Here is an 18,129-nt window from a genome sequence, read left to right on the forward strand (position 1 = left end):
TTGAGTCTGGTTAGCTTTATTAATAAATACAAACTTTATAGCAAAATGTTTTAGCAAAATGTTTGCTTTATATCAAAATATCAAAATCAATATATATTTCATATCAGATCCTATCACAGAATGTTCAGACACAAACACGCATAAACAATATGATCACCATGGTCGCCAGTAAGGTATCGTATCCGCGCAAATCGTATGCGCAGTGTGAGGTTGCAAGGTCAAACAAACTGGAGCAATTGTAGAACAAACAAATCCTTGTGCAAGTGGTGGGGTACTGGTTCTGTCAGATGGTCCGTTTGGGGTTGAACACACTGCGACACATTGGGTCAAGTCCAAGTTATTCATATCTTGATGTTGAGCATTTGGTGTTGAAAACGCCAAAACCTCATTGGCGCGTTCTGAGCACACGATTGTCGGAGATAGGGTACTTTGTGTTGGAAACGTTGACATTCTTTGAGAATTTCCTGGAAAACATGCGTTGTTAGATAGGGGTAGGATTTGTCTGAAGGTTTGATGTTGTTTGATATGCTCGAAAAATGGAGACGGAAGTGGTATCAACACCACCTGATTCCCATACAGCCATCCCAAAGGCTGCCCATACTGCCAATCTTGTCCTGTTGCAGTTACCTGTTGATCGGTGGTTTTAGTGTGAGTCGGCAAGCCGTTTGAACCTATCAGCTCCTCTGTGTTTTTCTCATTTGATACATGTGATCCATTTGTCCTAAAATCATTCACTTCATCGCAGTCAGATGACACGGAATGTTCTTGTGATGTGTGACAGACTTCGTTATTGCTCTTAGAGTGCGCATCAGAAAGATTGGTAACACTATTCGAATTTAATTTATCACAAATATGACGTTCTAGTTTTTCTTTTAAGGTGGTATTATTTGAAAGAGTTTGTTCTAGAAACCGGGAGATCTCGGAGAGGCATTCCGAGTAGCCGGCAACATACGTGGCATCACACTTGATTGACGTGTCACTTGATTGAAGAGAGTTAGGTACCATGGAGCCTAAAAAATAACATGTTATTTTAGCTTTTGTTAAAAACTGTTTAGGTACGCATTATAATGGAATTTCACACAACCAGTAATCAATATCTCATTAAACTAGCGCATTTAAAAACACACGAACACTTAAGAATAAAATGAAGATAATGAGAGCAACTCATATTAAAATTACATTATATTTTACAATTTATACGATTAGGGACATTATGAAAACAAAACTCTAGTAAATAAATGATAATATCTGTGATCACCGCATTAAAAACGGTCAACGCAAAAAGGAGGGAGTTTGACGGCTACCCCTATCTACCACTTTACCAATTATCACTCACAAAAATATCCACGGTTATACATTACTATTGGGTAGATGCGGTTATATGTGGCAAAAACGAAATATTGCATATATGCGTGCATGTCTATTAGTACATACCAATAACATTTTCAAATGTAGCATTCGCATACTTGTTTAGATTGATATAAGTGACGATCCATAAACTTTCAATTTAATCTATTGATTTGCATTGTATGTTTATCTCTATGGTGACCTACTGTTCAATGCCCTTGCGGTAGCTTACAAAAATACTAAATGCTTTAATCTTACTCGAAAACTGTCTGAATAAAAGCAATATGCCGAGACAAATATGAAAATATTTATTTATACAAAAAAAAACACTTCAAATAGCAAATCAAATTTACAATTGTTTTTGTCCTACACGTCTTACTCAGTCAACTATTCAGTGGATATTTGATACTTTCTCATTTTACCTACCCGTAGTTTTGTTCAATCGTGATTTCACGAACTCCACTGTCATTTCCAGAATGTCCGCCTTCTCCAACTTGGATGTGCGACCGGCCTGAAAAATAAGGCAATATAAAGCTTTATGATGCTAAACTATGTTTTAGGTTGTTAACAATCTTTTCATCGCCTGTACTTCTTTCCTTATTTATTTGTTGTGGTTTTTATCCGTCCTGGATGGTAGATATCAAAAGAATCTGCGGACACTGATGCTCGTATCAAATGTATATGCTACGCACTATATGTGTGTCAAACTTTAAGGCGTTTTTTCCCAAGGTCAATCTGACAGACATATACTGGCAAAACAGTTACCTACTTTTGACATAAGGAAACAGATAAACCTTGTTCAACTTACATATTTTGTATCGGAATGCATGTCATAGTAACATGTTTATGTTTATTTGAACAAACAGAGCATTATTTGGTTTCTCTTGCAGTTGGTATAACTGTTAAATTGATGTTTATCAAGTATTTTCTCAAACAGTTGCTCATTGTAACATGTCTTCAGCTATTTTGTTTACAGACCCGTTACAGACAAAGACTTTTCTGTATTCTGAGAGCACGGTTACCGATATCTTTCTTTTACAACACATTAATTAGTTCCTATTTTTTATTCTAGTTTTTATTACATCTTTAATAATACACAGACAAGTTGGTATTGACAATTAATATATTTTATTATCATAAAATAATCGGCTCATAAAGGACCAAAAACAGTCACGTATTCTTGATAATATTCATGGATACAAAACCTATCATTGCTGATTGTCAACTACACAAAGATAAATTGAACATTGCTGATTGTCAACTACACAAAGATAAATTGAACATTATTTCTGAATCGATCAAAGAGGTATTTTATAAACGACAAAAGCGGCGTATCAAATATATAAATCGTATTTTGTGGTCCAATTTTGGCATAGATCACTAACCACTCTAATATGAATAACAATGAATTGTTACAGCTATGATGATCTTTATAAATTACCATATCAATGGACGCTAAACATGCATTATCACTCCTCTTTAGTTCCTATTTGTACGCTGTAGTTTACTTTTATTGCCACACTCGTGCTGTTTCTTAATACCGTCTTGTTAGGACACGTTCGAAACCCAAATTTGATTTGAATTTTATTTTTAACAACTTGACTTACTGGCGGTCTGAAGCGAGCTTCGTGATAATATGGAGTACATAAGATTTAACGTGATATTCGTGTCAGATAAACGAGACCACGTCAGCGCGTGCCTGAACATGCGTGCGCACGAGACATTAGTTATTTCGGTTTTAACATTCGTCAATTGTGTAGCGCTACTTTATAAACAAGGTTCTTTGTTCAGACTATGTACAATAATGTCGTGCGATTTTATTACGCTCACAATTTATCGGTCAGGTTTGATTGATTGCCAAACTTGAATTTTCATTTTTCTGTCTGGACTTTTCAGGCACGCTTACGAAATTAAATCTTTAAACATGGAGATGCTTAATCAATCACTCGCTATGCTGCGAACCAATTATTGCAATTCGATCTATCGCACAATTGAGAAAAGGCAATTAAAGGTACATTAACTTTCGTTTACATTTCAATCTTACGAGAAAAGCGCAATGCTGCTACAAAAGGAAAGAGAGAACGGAGAAGTGTCAATAAAAACTGTATTGTACCCAACTGAAATTTACCATCTCATTTGCTGTGAGTATTTTTTTTAATATATGTATATTTAATTGTTATAGTGTATGGTGATTTATCATTAGAAAGACTACAAGCGGATTTAACTGAGAAACTAGAAAAATAAATCCTGCGATAATAGTTAAATACCCTGCGCTAGTTTAGCAGGGGTAACATCATGAAATTAACAATATATATTGTCTTATTTTATTTATGGTAAACACATACTAAAACGGTTTCATATATATATCTAGATACACTTTTGACAATTTATTTAAACCGAGTTTTGGTCCAATATCTATGAAGTTAATCCATTACTAAATCAAAATATTTCTGCAAAATCCGCTCACTATATTGGTGGTTTTTGTTAAAACGCTAGATACTGTGAAACTTACGTGTAGTGAAATTATGTTCTTGACTTTCAAAATATTTGTCGAGATCACTTTTGAGAATAAGCCGTGTATGGCTGGTCCTTTCGTGTTAATTAAATATAATTTTGTTGTTGTAGTTTTTGTCAATGTAATTCATTTAAAAACGAAATAATAATATATCTTTAAATAATCGCAATAACTTCAGGCATTTTTTTCGAAACAAAGAACCCCAGACCATTCCTCCATGCATAATCATCAATCGACATTTCAACCATTCAGATACGTATTTTGACGCAGCTGTATTCCAATAAAAAGTTTTATTTATTCAAATACCTTTCGTACTAAATTCAAGATTTAAAGGCTTAATTTCCAACCCATAGATACTGATGAGCACCAAACAGCATAAAACCTGAACAAACTGCGAGTTACTCGCAGGCTGTTCTGGTTTTATGCTGATTGCAAAAGCCTTTTTCACTTTGCTTCTTATGGGGAAAAGTGATAAACAATTACCGCAAGGCCTTTTATCGATCAAATGGCATACATGTATTTTCGCTGCATTCGATCACATGCGCTTAATTCACTTGTACATTTAAATACATAATTGCACAGATGTTTGGAAGATTTATTTCATTTAAAAAACTTGTAAACTGAAATGTCCATTGAAAGACCTTGCATATATACATATATATATATATATATATATATATATACATATATCTATATACACATCTAAAGTTTACTCAAGTTTTTCTATCGGGTGCCTTTATTTGTCCTAACGAAACATAAACGTTGTAGTTTAAGTTAGAAATATTTAACATATAGAAGTCCTTTGTTCGCATACTAAGGCGATATATATGTGTATCTTTTCCTGCTTTTAAAATAATTATGTTAGACTTTTCCAAATTTTATATAGATTAATCGATTCTTATAGAGCCAGTTTTAAGCTATGAAATTATATTAACAAGTCCGTATAACATGATGTTAACATGATGACTACATACTGATTTTAGTATAACAGTAGTTTCTACAATCAGAGGCGTATCCAGAAAATGTTCAGAGGGGGGGGGGGCTCAACAGGGGAGGGTGCGGGAGGGGTGTCCCCTTTCGTCGTCGAATTTTTTTCAAAATGGCACCTTGAAATGATGCGATTTCCTGCTATCTAATCAGCATTTTGCATGATAAAAGTGCATGTAAAACAAATAAGAACTTGAGTTCACACATCAAGTGTGACAGACACACGGACAGACAGACACACAGGGGTAAATCAAATGTCTCTCAAACCACTAAAGTGGTGGGAGACATTATCTTTATCCATAACTTTTTTACGGAGTTAGATGGGTGGACCTCCTATTTAATCGTGTTGGATATCCTACCAGGTCAACTTAGGTACAACATTAAAATGTTTATGTCCATGTCCCTATGAATGGAAAGCAGGCACACAGCGGACAACCTGTCCTGACCCATTGATGATCTTAGTTTTGTCTTAACAAGTCCTTGGGCACTGATACTCCTTTCACACTCGCATGATGTGACAGGGAACACACATGATATTGACAAAACAGTGAAAATGATGGGGTACAGCTGGGAATCACAATGTGCAACAGAGCCCTGAAGGGAAGTAGGTGGGTTGGGTACACCTTTCCACCTAGCCTGCCATATAAAGTGCAACTCGGCAGGGAGGGACTGAGGGGAAGGGAGATCATCATTGAACCATTCAAGGTCACTAGCACTGACAGGAGAGGAGCACATTTGTTCAGGTATAATCCCATGGCTGCCTTAGTCTACAAATCACTGAATTGGGTTTCCATTTCGTTCACATAAGTGTCTACAAAGGGAGTCGTTAGGTTTCTTGTGTGTTGCCGCCTCGATGTTGTCACGCTTTAAGAAAATGATTTAGTTTCATATAGCAAAGTAATTCTTCATTTTTGAGTCTTTTTTAATTTTAAAAACTATGGATGAACATCAAAGCAGTTAGCCCGATTTGTAAAAAAAAAAAATAATAATAATAACTAATTGCCATTCATTAAGTGTGCAGTTGAATTTCACTGGCAATAACTTGTTACTCAAAAGGACTATCACTCTAAAGAGCTAATACCAATTAAATTCATCAAAGAAATTACCGAAAAAATAATAATGATTGTCCATTGCGTTCGTCTAAACTCTTTAATTGCTACAAATTGAAATATTGTTTTTCACAAGTCTCATGCGGCAGCCATTTGTAAACATGTATCTATAGCTAAATATACGGATGAATTTCATTAGTTGAATGTATCTTCTTAAGCCAATCAAATAGCGCAGTTTATTACTTACAGTAAATGAAGCGTGCACTTTAGCTGACGAAGGTTAGATCGTCTGTACACATGCCTGGGGGCTAATCACACAAATCGACAGCTGTTTATGGCTTAATTAGGGACATATGACAGGAAATACACAAGTGGATTGAAACTGTAAGGGGCTCATTTTTATTAAAAATCGTGTCTAGCCAGCCAGCTGGGGGGGGGCTTTAGCCCCCTAGCCCCCCACCTAAATACGCCTCTGACAATAAATATATGGTTTGGTTGCTTCATTTTGTCTTTTGATATAATTTTATGGCCATTATGTTTTTTAATTATTAAAGTAAATGTCACAAAGTCTAAACGTGACATTGATCTACGTAAACATTATACTTCAGACTAGTCATATGTATTATTTCAAAACCCAAATATATAAATAATTAAATATAATTAAAACAAAAACACTTATATCGTTTCCTATGTGTTATCCAATGTTTCATCAATATGCAACAGTTAACACTATCATAGAAACGATTGAAATATTTCTTAACCTTACACATAAACAACAACAACATACTTGTTGTTCGCTGGAGCCAAGCACTATGGTCTTCAGCTGAGTCAAGCAGTCGTTGATCCGAGCCCGGCGACGCTTTTCGATCAGCGGCTTGTTAGTCTGAAATTAAGTGTTTGTGTTATATTGATATTGAAACCTATTATTATTACTTTTATTACTATTATTTGTATTTTATTTTTTTCATTTTTAGTTATTTATTTTACTAGTATCATTATTATTAAGTAGTATCATAATAATTATAAAACCATAAATGTAATATATTAGTGCTTATACTGCTGTTAAACAACAATGAAACGACACATGCAAAATCAAAGACACTTAAATACATAAAATCCAAATTAAAACAGCTAGTAATACGTTTATACCACACCGAAGTTGTATAATACGGAATATTTTAGTGAAACAATTTACGCAATTTTATAGTTTTTTTCTTAGTCAGTTTGTCCGTAAGTCTTCGTCGGCTCGGGTTGGATCGGATAAGTCGGTTAATCCGCTCTTCAGTTGGTCGGTTGGTCGTTCGGACGGTCAGTCTTTCAGCTAATCGGAAAGGAATAGGGCGGTCGGCCATTCGTGTTTTTTTTCAGTAAAATGCCACCCTACCTTTCTCTGAGCTAACTTTCGTGCGTCCACGTCCTTTGTTGAATCTGCAACTGTGGTTGGAGACATCGATATTCAGATGGATGGACCTAGAAATGGCGATGGAAAATGAACGATTTTAACTAACAGTTCTTCAAAAGAAACATATGCGTTCTCTTAAATAGGCTGTCATTAATAATCAAAACTGTAATCACTATGTACTTATATGACGATTTATTACCGTATGTTTTAATATTATGTGTTTGTCCATCAAATTGTTTCCGTCTCCATCAGCATGTTAGGTGAGTCAATTTATTGTGTCCAGATCATTACGAAGAAATACATTATAAAAAATTAAACTTATATTAATGAGCATATGTTGTAGACATAATAAAAACAACAACACTTACACCACCACCAACAACAGCATACCAATACAACAACTTATAATAACAATAAAACAGATGATGATGGTGATGATGATGATGATGATGATGATGATGATGATGATGATGATGATGATGATGATGATGATGATGATGATGATGATGATGATGATGATGATGATGATGATGATAAAATAATAATAATAATAATAATAATAACACTTCTTCTACTACTTCTAATAATTATAATACTTCTACTAATACTTTTAGTAATACAAATAATAAAAGTAATAATACTAATAAATGTATATATATGTATAACATTAATAATAATTGTTATTATTTTCATAAAAAAATAATAACAATAATAATAAGAAGAAGAAGAAAAAGAAGAACAAAAAGAAAAAAGTAGAAGAAGAAGAGGAAATACATAAATAATATACACAATAATAATAATAATAATAATAATAATAATAATAATAATCATAATTATTATTATTATTATTATTATGTTTTTATTATAATTATTATTATTATTATTATTATTATTATTATTATATTAAAAATCGAATTTTACTTACTCCGTACTTAATAAACTAGTATTCCCTCGACATCAACAACAATATTCAATTATTCGCACAAATGTAAAACTCCCAAAATAACTAGCGTTTGATCGTGCTGCATAGCAAAATCTACAAACGTCTATCGTTCGTAATCACTCGCTCCCTTGTAAATTTGTTCCGAACAATATGTACAGTCGAACACTTACGATAAATCACTCGAGTCGAGGCCTGTATACGTACCTTTCAGACACGCGATATCTCGCGACATTCGCATGCCTGTATACATACAGTATGGGTATAACAACGCAGTGTTGGCGATTGAGAAATCGAATTGTTGAGTTGATGGTTTAAATCGTGATAACGAATGTTAACAAGGCTGCTTTATTGATTTCGGACTGATGTAAAAGAGGCGATTTCTCATAATGATATGATCATTTTATTATGCAGTTAAAGCCTTATTTTTATTGAGTCGCGCTCTTTGAAAAGGGGGTTTAATGCACGTGCGGAAAGTGCAGTCCTCACATGCTTATCAGGGACGACACTTTCCGCTTTTATTATATTTGTTGTTCAAACAGAGTCTCGTCTTGGTAAAAATCCAGTTTAGGCGGAAAGTGTCGTCCATGATCTGGGACGACAATTTACGCACATGCATTAAACTCCTATTCACAGAGCGCGGCTCAATTCAATTTTTGGGAGGGGAATAGGCTGTCAGACTACTTAACTATTTGGGGGAAAGTTATATATCTATTATATAAAATAATGTTTTAATTAATGAAACACCCATGACTTTGGCGGTTTATTTAGGTTATTACCGAAATCTGTAAAATAATTTTACTCTCCCATTGGCAATTTAGTTTCTAGAATGGTTTCAAGAGCTGTGATAACATTTTGAAGCCTCCAATATTATTTACGTAAATTAAGTATTATTTCTGCATTCTACGCATTTCATTTCATAATAAAGTCAGTACACTGCATCCCTGTACTGTACTTTGTTATGATCTCATTTGAAATAATTCTGTCTGTATAATTTTTTTATAATATAAAGATTGTGCGTCGTGTTCTCGTCACAATGATACAGATAACTGACACGTGTATAAAACAGGCTTTCGGAAGTTGTGATTCTACAGACGTCCCTTAACGAAAAAATCCCAACTTTAATTAAACCACCGAACCACCGAAACATGTTCGAACGTTTAAGTTGCATGCTAAGATATAAGAATTAAACTGTCCTGGAAGCACAACTTCCAAAAGCCTGTTTTCTATAAGTGTCAGTCGTCTGTATCATTTTGACGACTGCACAACGCGCTCGTTTTTAAACTGATCGCATGTGAGCACAATCTGAAAAATAAAAAGGCTAAGGATATGTTTGGTTAATATTGTGCTTTAAAAATATTTCTTAAAAACGATGGTATATCTGATAAATTGTTGATGTGATCTGTGTGAAATTTAATATTTATTGCGATACCAATTTCAGTAGCGCGCAGATTTGTTCAATCTCGTGATTTTAATTTGTCATAGCATTTTACATTACATTTAGCATCTTGAGATAAACTAGATAAACTAGAAAACGGTTTTAAAGGCGCCAGTTTAATAATTATCCATTAATTTATATTTAATTTTATTTCCTGTAACCGATTACCCGTCCATTACTCACATAAAGCTTACCGATATTACCGTGTTATATTCATATACATTATAGTTCGCCCAAAAACGAAATACCATTAAATTTAATAATCAAGTAAGGTAAATCTTAAATTTTCAATGATTTAGAGATAAATTGTTGCACCGCAAGTATTTTCAGTCAAGGTGCTAGGTATGGTTAATGTGAAGTAGTATTCGATACGCAGTAGAAAACGCGAGTTCGGGTTAAAGAAGAAATTTTAGTCAAGCGCGAAGAAGAAACATGAGCAATTATCGTAATGCATAAAGTAAATGCATTCTAGTCATTTTGTTTTGATTTACCTAAGAATTTATCTTGTCTTTTTCTTATTTTACTAAAAAGTTTATATCAAGTATGATACAGTGTACGCTTGAATAACTTAAATATGGAATAAAGAACAATGGGAAAGGAACCAACTTCCTTTATATCGAATAAAGTAATTTATCACAAGTGGGCGACGGTCCATCTTTGTTCGGATCGAATTAACACGATGATGAGTGATTACAAACAAATGACTGTGTAATGTATTTCATTGAAAAGCATGTCATTTTGGTGTCTTACAATCGTGCAAATAATAGAACATATTTATTACTACTCCTACTGCTGTTGTAATTACCACCGCCACTGCCACTGCCGCCACTGCCACCGCCGCCGCCGCCGCCGCCACCACCGCCGCCGCCACCACCACCACCACCACCACCACCACCACCACCACCACCACCACCACCACCACCACCACCACCACCACCACCACCACCACCACCACAGTTTATCATGCACAGAAATTGTATTTTATATTGCAAAATTTTTAATGAAACATATGCCGCGAGGTTAGCACGATGGTCACGATGCAAACAGATTAAAAAGCCATTCATGACTTACGTCAGGGTATTTGTCAATTTGTCTACTGTACGTATTCAGTCGTTGTGTGATATTAATTAAGAGGTAGTATCACATTTCTCTTCTACGTAACATAAGACAGTTTTACTAAATAATATTGTTTATAAAGTTCTCTTTTTTTGCCGATGTTGATATTAACATCCATATATATCGTTTATGTTTGTATCTATTTAACCATTGTTTATATATAGTTATATTGTGTTTTGATCTTCGTGTCTTGTATATGGGGGAATAAAAGTATATACCGTGGAGTAATGTATTTCAAACAGCAACCAGATTGTTAATAAATTCTGGCAGGTATTGACATTATCGACCATGTATACATCACAAAATAAAAATGAGTTAGAAAAACAGCAAAGTTAAGCATAATCCGAGTTTGGATTAACGACCGCCTGACTCAGCTGTTTCAGACAATTGTAACACGTTCCACCAAGAAAGATGTACGTTATCTTTATTCATAATTGTAATTTTACAGACGAAATATATATTATAATTTTCGTTTTAGTCAGTTAACTTCTTTAAAAGCAATACAGCTTCTAAAAGCTATTGTCCAAAATGTTTTAGTATTCAAAACTTGCACTACGGTGCAACGTTTTATCTGTGCATACATACACATCTGAAATAAGAACCACGAGAATAAGATCACTGTAATTTTTTTTAACCCATTTATGCCTAGCGTCCTGAAAAAAGGACATTGCAAACAGCGTAGACCCAGATGAGACGCCGCATAATGCGGCGTCTCATCTGGGTCTGCGCTGTTTGCTTAAAAGGAATTTCTTTATGAAATATTCTAAAAATAGAAATAAATATACTTGACATCCCTAATTTTGGAAATAAATTGATCCAATTTAGAAGGATGGGCGAGTCAACTAGGCATAAATGGGTTAAACAACTGCTGATACTCAGAGTTGATATCTCTATTACACAAGATTTATTCAATAATAAAGGCGTAGATATAACAAATATAATTTACTCGCTTTATTACAAGAATATATGCTTCTTAATAAACCAAAATGAAAGTCATGTGAATAAAAATGCAATTAAAATACTGTTCGAACGGGTACATTTTAAAACGGAATTTGGGTACAATAGCATTAGTAATTATTCCTGTTTACAAGCGGATAAGATCAGTCACTTTTCTGTTCTCACTTTCCCTTTTGCAAGCAGAATATCATCAATTCTCGTTATATTGAAATGAATACGAACCTTAACGCAGATTTAATTGCGTTTCCTAAATTCTGCACACATATCGAATTTCAATAATTAAAATGCGGTACTGCGAGTGATTTATTTAACATCCTCCATATTTACAGTTTAAATTTCTTAAGCGTGTCAGATAAGCCACGGTAGAAGAGTGTACATTAAAGATTGGCAATCAATCAAACTCGACCTATACATGGCAAAGGTACTACAATTGTAAGGTACTTGGGTACAGTAAATAAATACAACGCTCAAAGAATATTTATCTGTAGCGGCTCATACAGATGGGGTAATCACGTGATAGTCAAGATGGCGACGTCAATGCCGAGACCGTTATTTTTCGTCGTTTTATACCCTTTATTACTCTTGTTTAATTTTTAAACGACGCTCACTTTCCAGCCATATCAGTAAAAAAAGTGATTAGCGTTTATTTCGTATTTAAATTCGCTTTGTATCTCGACTTTACTTCCCGCAAATTTTCTTAGAGGGGCCCTAATTAGGTCATCCCGCTAAGAAATATCGCACCGAGTAATTTCGAGATATAGAGTTATTATTACTATGAAATAAACGCCAGTAACTTTCTTGCTAATATGTCTGGAAAGTGGGCGGAATTTAAAAAATAAAATAAGTTATTTAAGGGTATAAAACGGCGAAAAATACCGGCCTCGGCAAGGACGTCGCCATCCTGATAATCACGTGATTACCCCCTCTGTCATATGGGGAGAATGATAGATACGGAATAAATAATGTCTCGTGCGCTCGCGTGCTCAAGCGCGCGCTGACATGGTCTCGTTTATCTGACGATAGTGTGCCGTAATATTTTAAGTATTAATATTATCACGAAGCGAGCTTAAGAAATATCGAAAGTCTAGTGTTTAAAGACAAAATTTAAATGTGCTGTACATGTAGGATAAAACGTGCCACAACTAGACCCGGGTATTCAGATATAGCATGTGTTTGGAAAGGAATTTTAGTACATTTAGAATACGCAGCGAAAATATACAAGCAAGGATTGAAAAGAAGTGGAAATGCATGTCCTGTTCCCGTTAATGTAGTCAACACAGGCTAATTAGGGCCTTTACCTAATTTTTGTTTAAGAGATACTTCGTTAAAACGGAAAATTCAATAAAATTGGGAATCGTCATCCCTGATTAGCCCGTGCTGACTGCAGAGGCCAATATGGGGCGACATTTTTCTGACATTCATAGACCATGTTTTCCACAGCGAAGCTCAATTTAAATTTATGAATACAAAATAAACAATATAAGAAGTTTGAAATACACTGAAAACTAACCAAGCAACACCAACTGTATTTCAACTAGAACGACTTAAAAGATATTTTGCCCCCATCCGTACGAGGTTAACTTTCGTTAAATCAATTTCTCGTAACTTATTACAGAACAAAATGAGATATGAAGTGAACTTATCCCCCAAATCAATATGCATTAAAGTATATTGCATTTTATGTTTTACAAGCCATTTGCGTGGAACATTCGCAATAAATTAAAATATTTGCTTTGTGAATCATTTTGTTTGGTCAGTAAGTAAATCAAAATAATTTAAATACACAAACGATAGCCGGAAACTGACTTTCATAAATAAGCAAAGTGCAGCAAGAGCATTTTATAATTTCTGTTATATATGAGCCTTACTCTGTGAAAGGGGGGTTTAATGAATGTGCGTGAAGTGTCGTCTGGGAAGAGGGGGTTTAATGCATGTGCGTAAAGTGTCGTCTGGGAAGAGGGGGTTTAATGCATGTGCGTGAAGTGTCGTCTGGGAAGAGGGGGTTTAATGCATGTGCGTAAAGTGTCGTCTGGGAAGAGGGGGTTTAATGCATGTGCGTGAAGTGTCGTCTGGGAAGAGGGGGTTTAATGCATGTGCGTAAAGTGTCGTCTAGGAAGAGGGGGTTTAATGCATGTGCGTGAAGTGTCGTCTGGGAAGAGGGGGTTTAATGCATGTGCGTAAAGTGTCGTCTGGGAAAAGGGGGTTTAATGCATGTGCGTGAAGTGTCGTCTGGGAAGAGGGGGTTTAATGCATGTGCGTAAAGTGTCGTCTGGGAAGAGGGGGTTTAATGCATGTGCGTAAAGTGTCGTCTGGGAAGAGGGGGTTTAATGCATGTGCGTGAAGTGTCGTCTGGGAAGAGGGGGTTTAATGCATGTGCGTAAAGTGTCGTCTGGGAAGAGGGGGTTTAATGCATGTGCGTGAAGTGTCGTCTGGGAAGAGGGGGTTTAATGCATGTGCGTGAAGTGTCGTCTGGGAAGAGGGGGTTTAATGCATGTGCGTAAAGTGTCGTCTGGGAAGAGGGGGTTTAATGCATGTGCGTAAAGTGTCGTCTGGGAAGAGGGGGTTTAATGCATGTGCGTGAAGTGTCGTCTGGGAAGAGACTTTACGCACACGCATTAAACCCCTTTTTCAAAGAGCAGAACCCATATATATTTGTTCTTTTGTTTTTCAACATCAGTTGTGTATGACCTCCACTGTTTAATGTCTTATTTTATGATGGTACTAGCTAATAAAGCAAACAGTTTGGTATCTTAGATCGTTCACCAATTTAACAATGAAATATCTTGTCACCCGAACATATTGACAGTGTATAACTTCTTATGCTTAACGGCTTAGCGTCCATAGATTACAGGTTCGGATATAAACATGCGATGAATGTGTATTAAATTTAGCAATTATATAAGCTTTATATTTTATCATAAAAAACGATTTTTTTTTCATATTTCGTACCAAATACATATTTCGTATCAAATGTAAGCATATAGGTATTATTAGTTACACTGTTAGAAACTGATGGGGTATGGGATATACACTCTCAGTAATGTCATACCATACGAGAGCAAAGCAAAGTATATCCCATTACTCGGGGTGAATGGAAATTACTCGGGGTGTATGGAAAATACACTATGGGCACGTGCCCGCTCTAAGCCAATCTGATAAGGTCATTCTTGTAGGAGGTAAGATATACATTACATTGGAAATTGTTAAAAACGACAGCATCCTGCTTCAGAAAACGTTCTCAAATTAAGCCTGTCAACGAAAAAGGACTTTGTGTTAAACATATTTGTGCCGTAATGTTGGGAGGAGGAATACATATTGAAAGATTTACGAACATAAATTACCACAATGCCCAGAATAAGGAATTCTAGCGCTTACATTTTAATAAAAACTTGTGCTCAGCGATTTTTTTTTCAATACAGGCTATGTTTAACATACTGTATAATAAAATAAAAAAGTATATACCAAACAAACAACAATTTATACCAATCATGTTATTTACTTAATTTATTGCGACACACATAAGATATGGAATATCAATTCATACACATATAAATACGAATTTGATCGACGGATACTAAATTCACATTATGTTAATTTATTTTTGATCGCCAAGTGTCTTCCATTGATATTTTCATAAAGAATTCGTTTGCAAAGTCGATGCCCACAATATGTCAAAATCACTTTCGTTTAACTCTGGTGGCAGTGCCTACTCATCAGACCCACGCAAGACGCCGCAGATGAGACTATTTCCCTGTATCGTATTTTGTTTGTTCAGCTTCATTTTGGAGAAGATAATTGACGCAATCTACTGCTGTATACCCAACCTGTAATACAGCTCCGTGGGTGGGGGTCCATCGATCACGACTCAATGTGAAATTAACCCACTTCAGGATTTACCGTTTTAGCTCCATCTGCTGCAAAGTTTAATGATTTGAATTCATGAATAAATTTACACTTAATGAAATCGCGGTCATTGGCCTCTGCTTGTGTATCGTGGATACCGATCAACTTTTAACCCATCTATACCTAGCGTCTAGAAAAAAGGCGTTGGCAAACAGCGTAGAACCAGATGAGACGCCGCATCGTGCGGCGTCTCATCAGGGTCTGCGCTGTTTGCTTAAAGGAATTTATGTAAGAAATATTCTAAATATTGAAATAAATATACTAGACATCCCTAATTTTGGAAATACATTGATCCAATTTAGAAGGATGAAAGAGTCCACTAGGCATACATGGGTTAAGTTACAAGAGTCCTCACTTGCTCCCCACATTTTATCCAGTCAAATACTGTTTTTTATAATGATTTGTTTATCTGAATTTAAGGCAAATAATGTAAATTTGCAAATGTATATTTTAATCATAGAATATTTCGTGCATATAGTTGTTTGTCCTGAAAATTTTCGTAACATAATGGTGGTTGCTGTCAATGTTCCCAGGTGCTTCAATAACTCCGCGCAGTAACGCATTAATAAATTGAACGATAAATGCAAATTATAATGTAAGCATAAAGGAAAATGTAAATTTACTCGAGTACATTAAACATTCAATTACATTTAATTGGAATTTGAATGTCTGACTTTATTCAAAATGACTTTAACAGTTAATATCTTGTCGACTTTACAAATGACTTATACATCAGCGTCGCATTCGTCACTAGGGAAATTGTGAGTAAATTGGATGTGAATTGAGGATCAATAGATCAAATGAATATTGCAATTTATTTGACATTTGATTCAATATGCGTATGTGAAAACTATAAGATTATAATATAACCTTTCACTGAAGTAAACATATGTATTTAAAGTCTTAAAGTAGTACATAAAGGGACTGGTACATAAAGGGAATGGTACATAAGGGTCACACCCGCTAATACGCATTGAAATTGCACACGGTGCATAATCCGAATTGAGCCAGGAGTTTTTTTACTCAACACAATTTTAAGACATGCGTATTTTCTTTTTTTCCATGCGTATTTTACGCAAATACGCATCTTATCTGGCCCTCTGCAAAGAAAGCTTAATTGCAATGTAATTGGTCACAATAAAGCCTGAAAAGCCTTAAGACAAAGTTTGTTGCATACCGTGGGGTAGAAAATGTGCCATACGTTATTAAAATCTGACAATATGGCCGTAAAAATACAAGTCAATGTTAATATGCATTGCATGTTCATATTTTCATCTTTGTCGACACATAATTATTTAGAGGATAATACACGGCTGAGCCGGGCCGGACAGTGATAATCGGCCCGCAGGGAGCATAACGGCCCGAGACGGTTTCCCAGTGCGTTGAGTGTACTGAGTACCGCCGCCCCGGTGTCCCTCTATTAGGCCACCCCCTTAATGTTCATGGAACCGCTTGGCCCCCTCAGGTAAGCAGCCCCAGGTCCGTCTCGTTTGTCCCCCACACTGGTGGTCTCGCTGTTCCACTGTCCCGTCCCCCTACAGACGGGACCTCTGGCAGGTCCGGGCCAGCGAGCTCTCGACGATAAACAGCGGGTGACAAGTCCGCTGAATCTTGGAGAAGACAGCAATCCCAGCAGTGTGGAAGACGTCCGGCTCGAGGGTGACGGACTCAGCTGGATTAGCAGAGCCACCCGCAGAAGTTCCCCGCTATAAGGAAATATGTACAGGTGAGAGAATCTTCTGCGGGCACGCTCCAGCTGCTGACCGAGAACTTACTCTTGCATAACGGCTATTTCTTTAAATATTGAGAGCTTTTCCGCGGCGAATGCGGTTACAGTTTGAAACGTCTTCAAAGGGAAATAACAGCGCACGATGTTCGCATTAGACTAATCAGTAATTTCCCTTGTAATTTAACAAATATTGAAAAGGGAAGTAACCGTTTGGATTGATCGAAAGTATCGAGTAAATGACCATTGACCTAATCGGCTCAAAAATGTCTGAGCAAAATGAATTGTTATCCATTTTATTTGTGACATCGGGTTCTCGAGGGGATCGCCTGCTGTTTAAATATCCGGTTGAAGCTTCTTCAAGAGCTTCGAGTGGCAAAGGTTTGCAGAAACGTGTTCGCAGGACATTTGTTGGTGTGACTGTAGTAGGAATTCGGATAGCATATGTCCGAATTGTTTATTTTAAATGTTAACTTATAATATACAACATATTTTCCCAATATAATTCATGTAAGAGCGACAACTTTCAGCGAAAATTAATACAACATTTTGCACATAGAAATCCCCATAACCATACCTTGTCTTAAAGCGCATTCCAAGCTGAATTGATTTAGGCAATAAAAAAGATATATCATGTTCAAACCAATTAAGAACTCGACACAAATCAAAATCAACTGTTTGCACCTGCTTTTTTCGGCCTTTTTCTAGTAGAATGTTACCTTTTTCAGTGCATTTTTTTGTTATAGTCT

General features: G+C 35.7%; 2 protein-coding genes across 4 annotated transcripts in view; one reads left to right on the plus strand and one right to left on the minus strand.

Moving 5' to 3' along the window:
• On the minus strand, nt 1–8,424 carry LOC127842367 (uncharacterized). 2 transcript variants are annotated; one of them, XM_052371832.1, is made up of 5 exons: nt 8,233–8,424; nt 7,283–7,368; nt 6,686–6,781; nt 1,774–1,858; nt 1–1,010 (listed from the first exon to the last, which is right to left on the minus strand). In XM_052371832.1, exons 2-5 carry the CDS (start codon nt 7,346–7,348, stop codon nt 154–156), a joined length of 1,104 nt encoding a protein of 367 aa, XP_052227792.1. In that variant the 5' UTR covers nt 7,349–7,368; nt 8,233–8,424; the 3' UTR covers nt 1–153. The 2 variants fall into 2 exon arrangements, with proteins under 2 accessions (XP_052227792.1, XP_052227791.1); XM_052371831.1 differs by having other exon boundaries at nt 8,226–8,422.
• A 9,188-nt stretch (nt 8,425–17,612) lies between these two features.
• The window catches only part of LOC127842364 (GATOR complex protein NPRL3-like), a 69,243-nt gene continuing 68,726 nt past the window's right edge, over nt 17,613–18,129 (plus strand). For both annotated transcript variants that reach the window (XM_052371826.1, XM_052371827.1), the window contains exon 1: nt 17,613–17,761. In XM_052371826.1, the coding sequence (XP_052227786.1) occupies nt 17,620–17,761 (142 nt within the window). In that variant the 5' untranslated portion in view covers nt 17,613–17,619. The remainder of the gene's footprint in view (nt 17,762–18,129) is intronic.

The sequence above is a fragment of the Dreissena polymorpha genome, chromosome 8, assembly GCF_020536995.1.
Source record: "Dreissena polymorpha isolate Duluth1 chromosome 8, UMN_Dpol_1.0, whole genome shotgun sequence".
NCBI lineage: Eukaryota > Metazoa > Mollusca > Bivalvia > Myida > Dreissenidae > Dreissena > Dreissena polymorpha.

Coding starts and splice junctions, on each gene's coding strand:
- LOC127842367 (XM_052371832.1), bottom strand. CDS start 7,348: ATGTCTCCAACCACAGTTGCAGATTCAACAAAGGACGTGGACGCACGA. Junction 1,859..6,685: donor TTGGCTCCAGCGAACAACAA/GTATGTTGTTGT, acceptor CTTATTTTTCAG/GCCGGTCGCACATCCAAGTT. Junction 1,011..1,773: donor ACGATTGAACAAAACTACGG/GTAGGTAAAATG, acceptor GTTATTTTTTAG/GCTCCATGGTACCTAACTCT.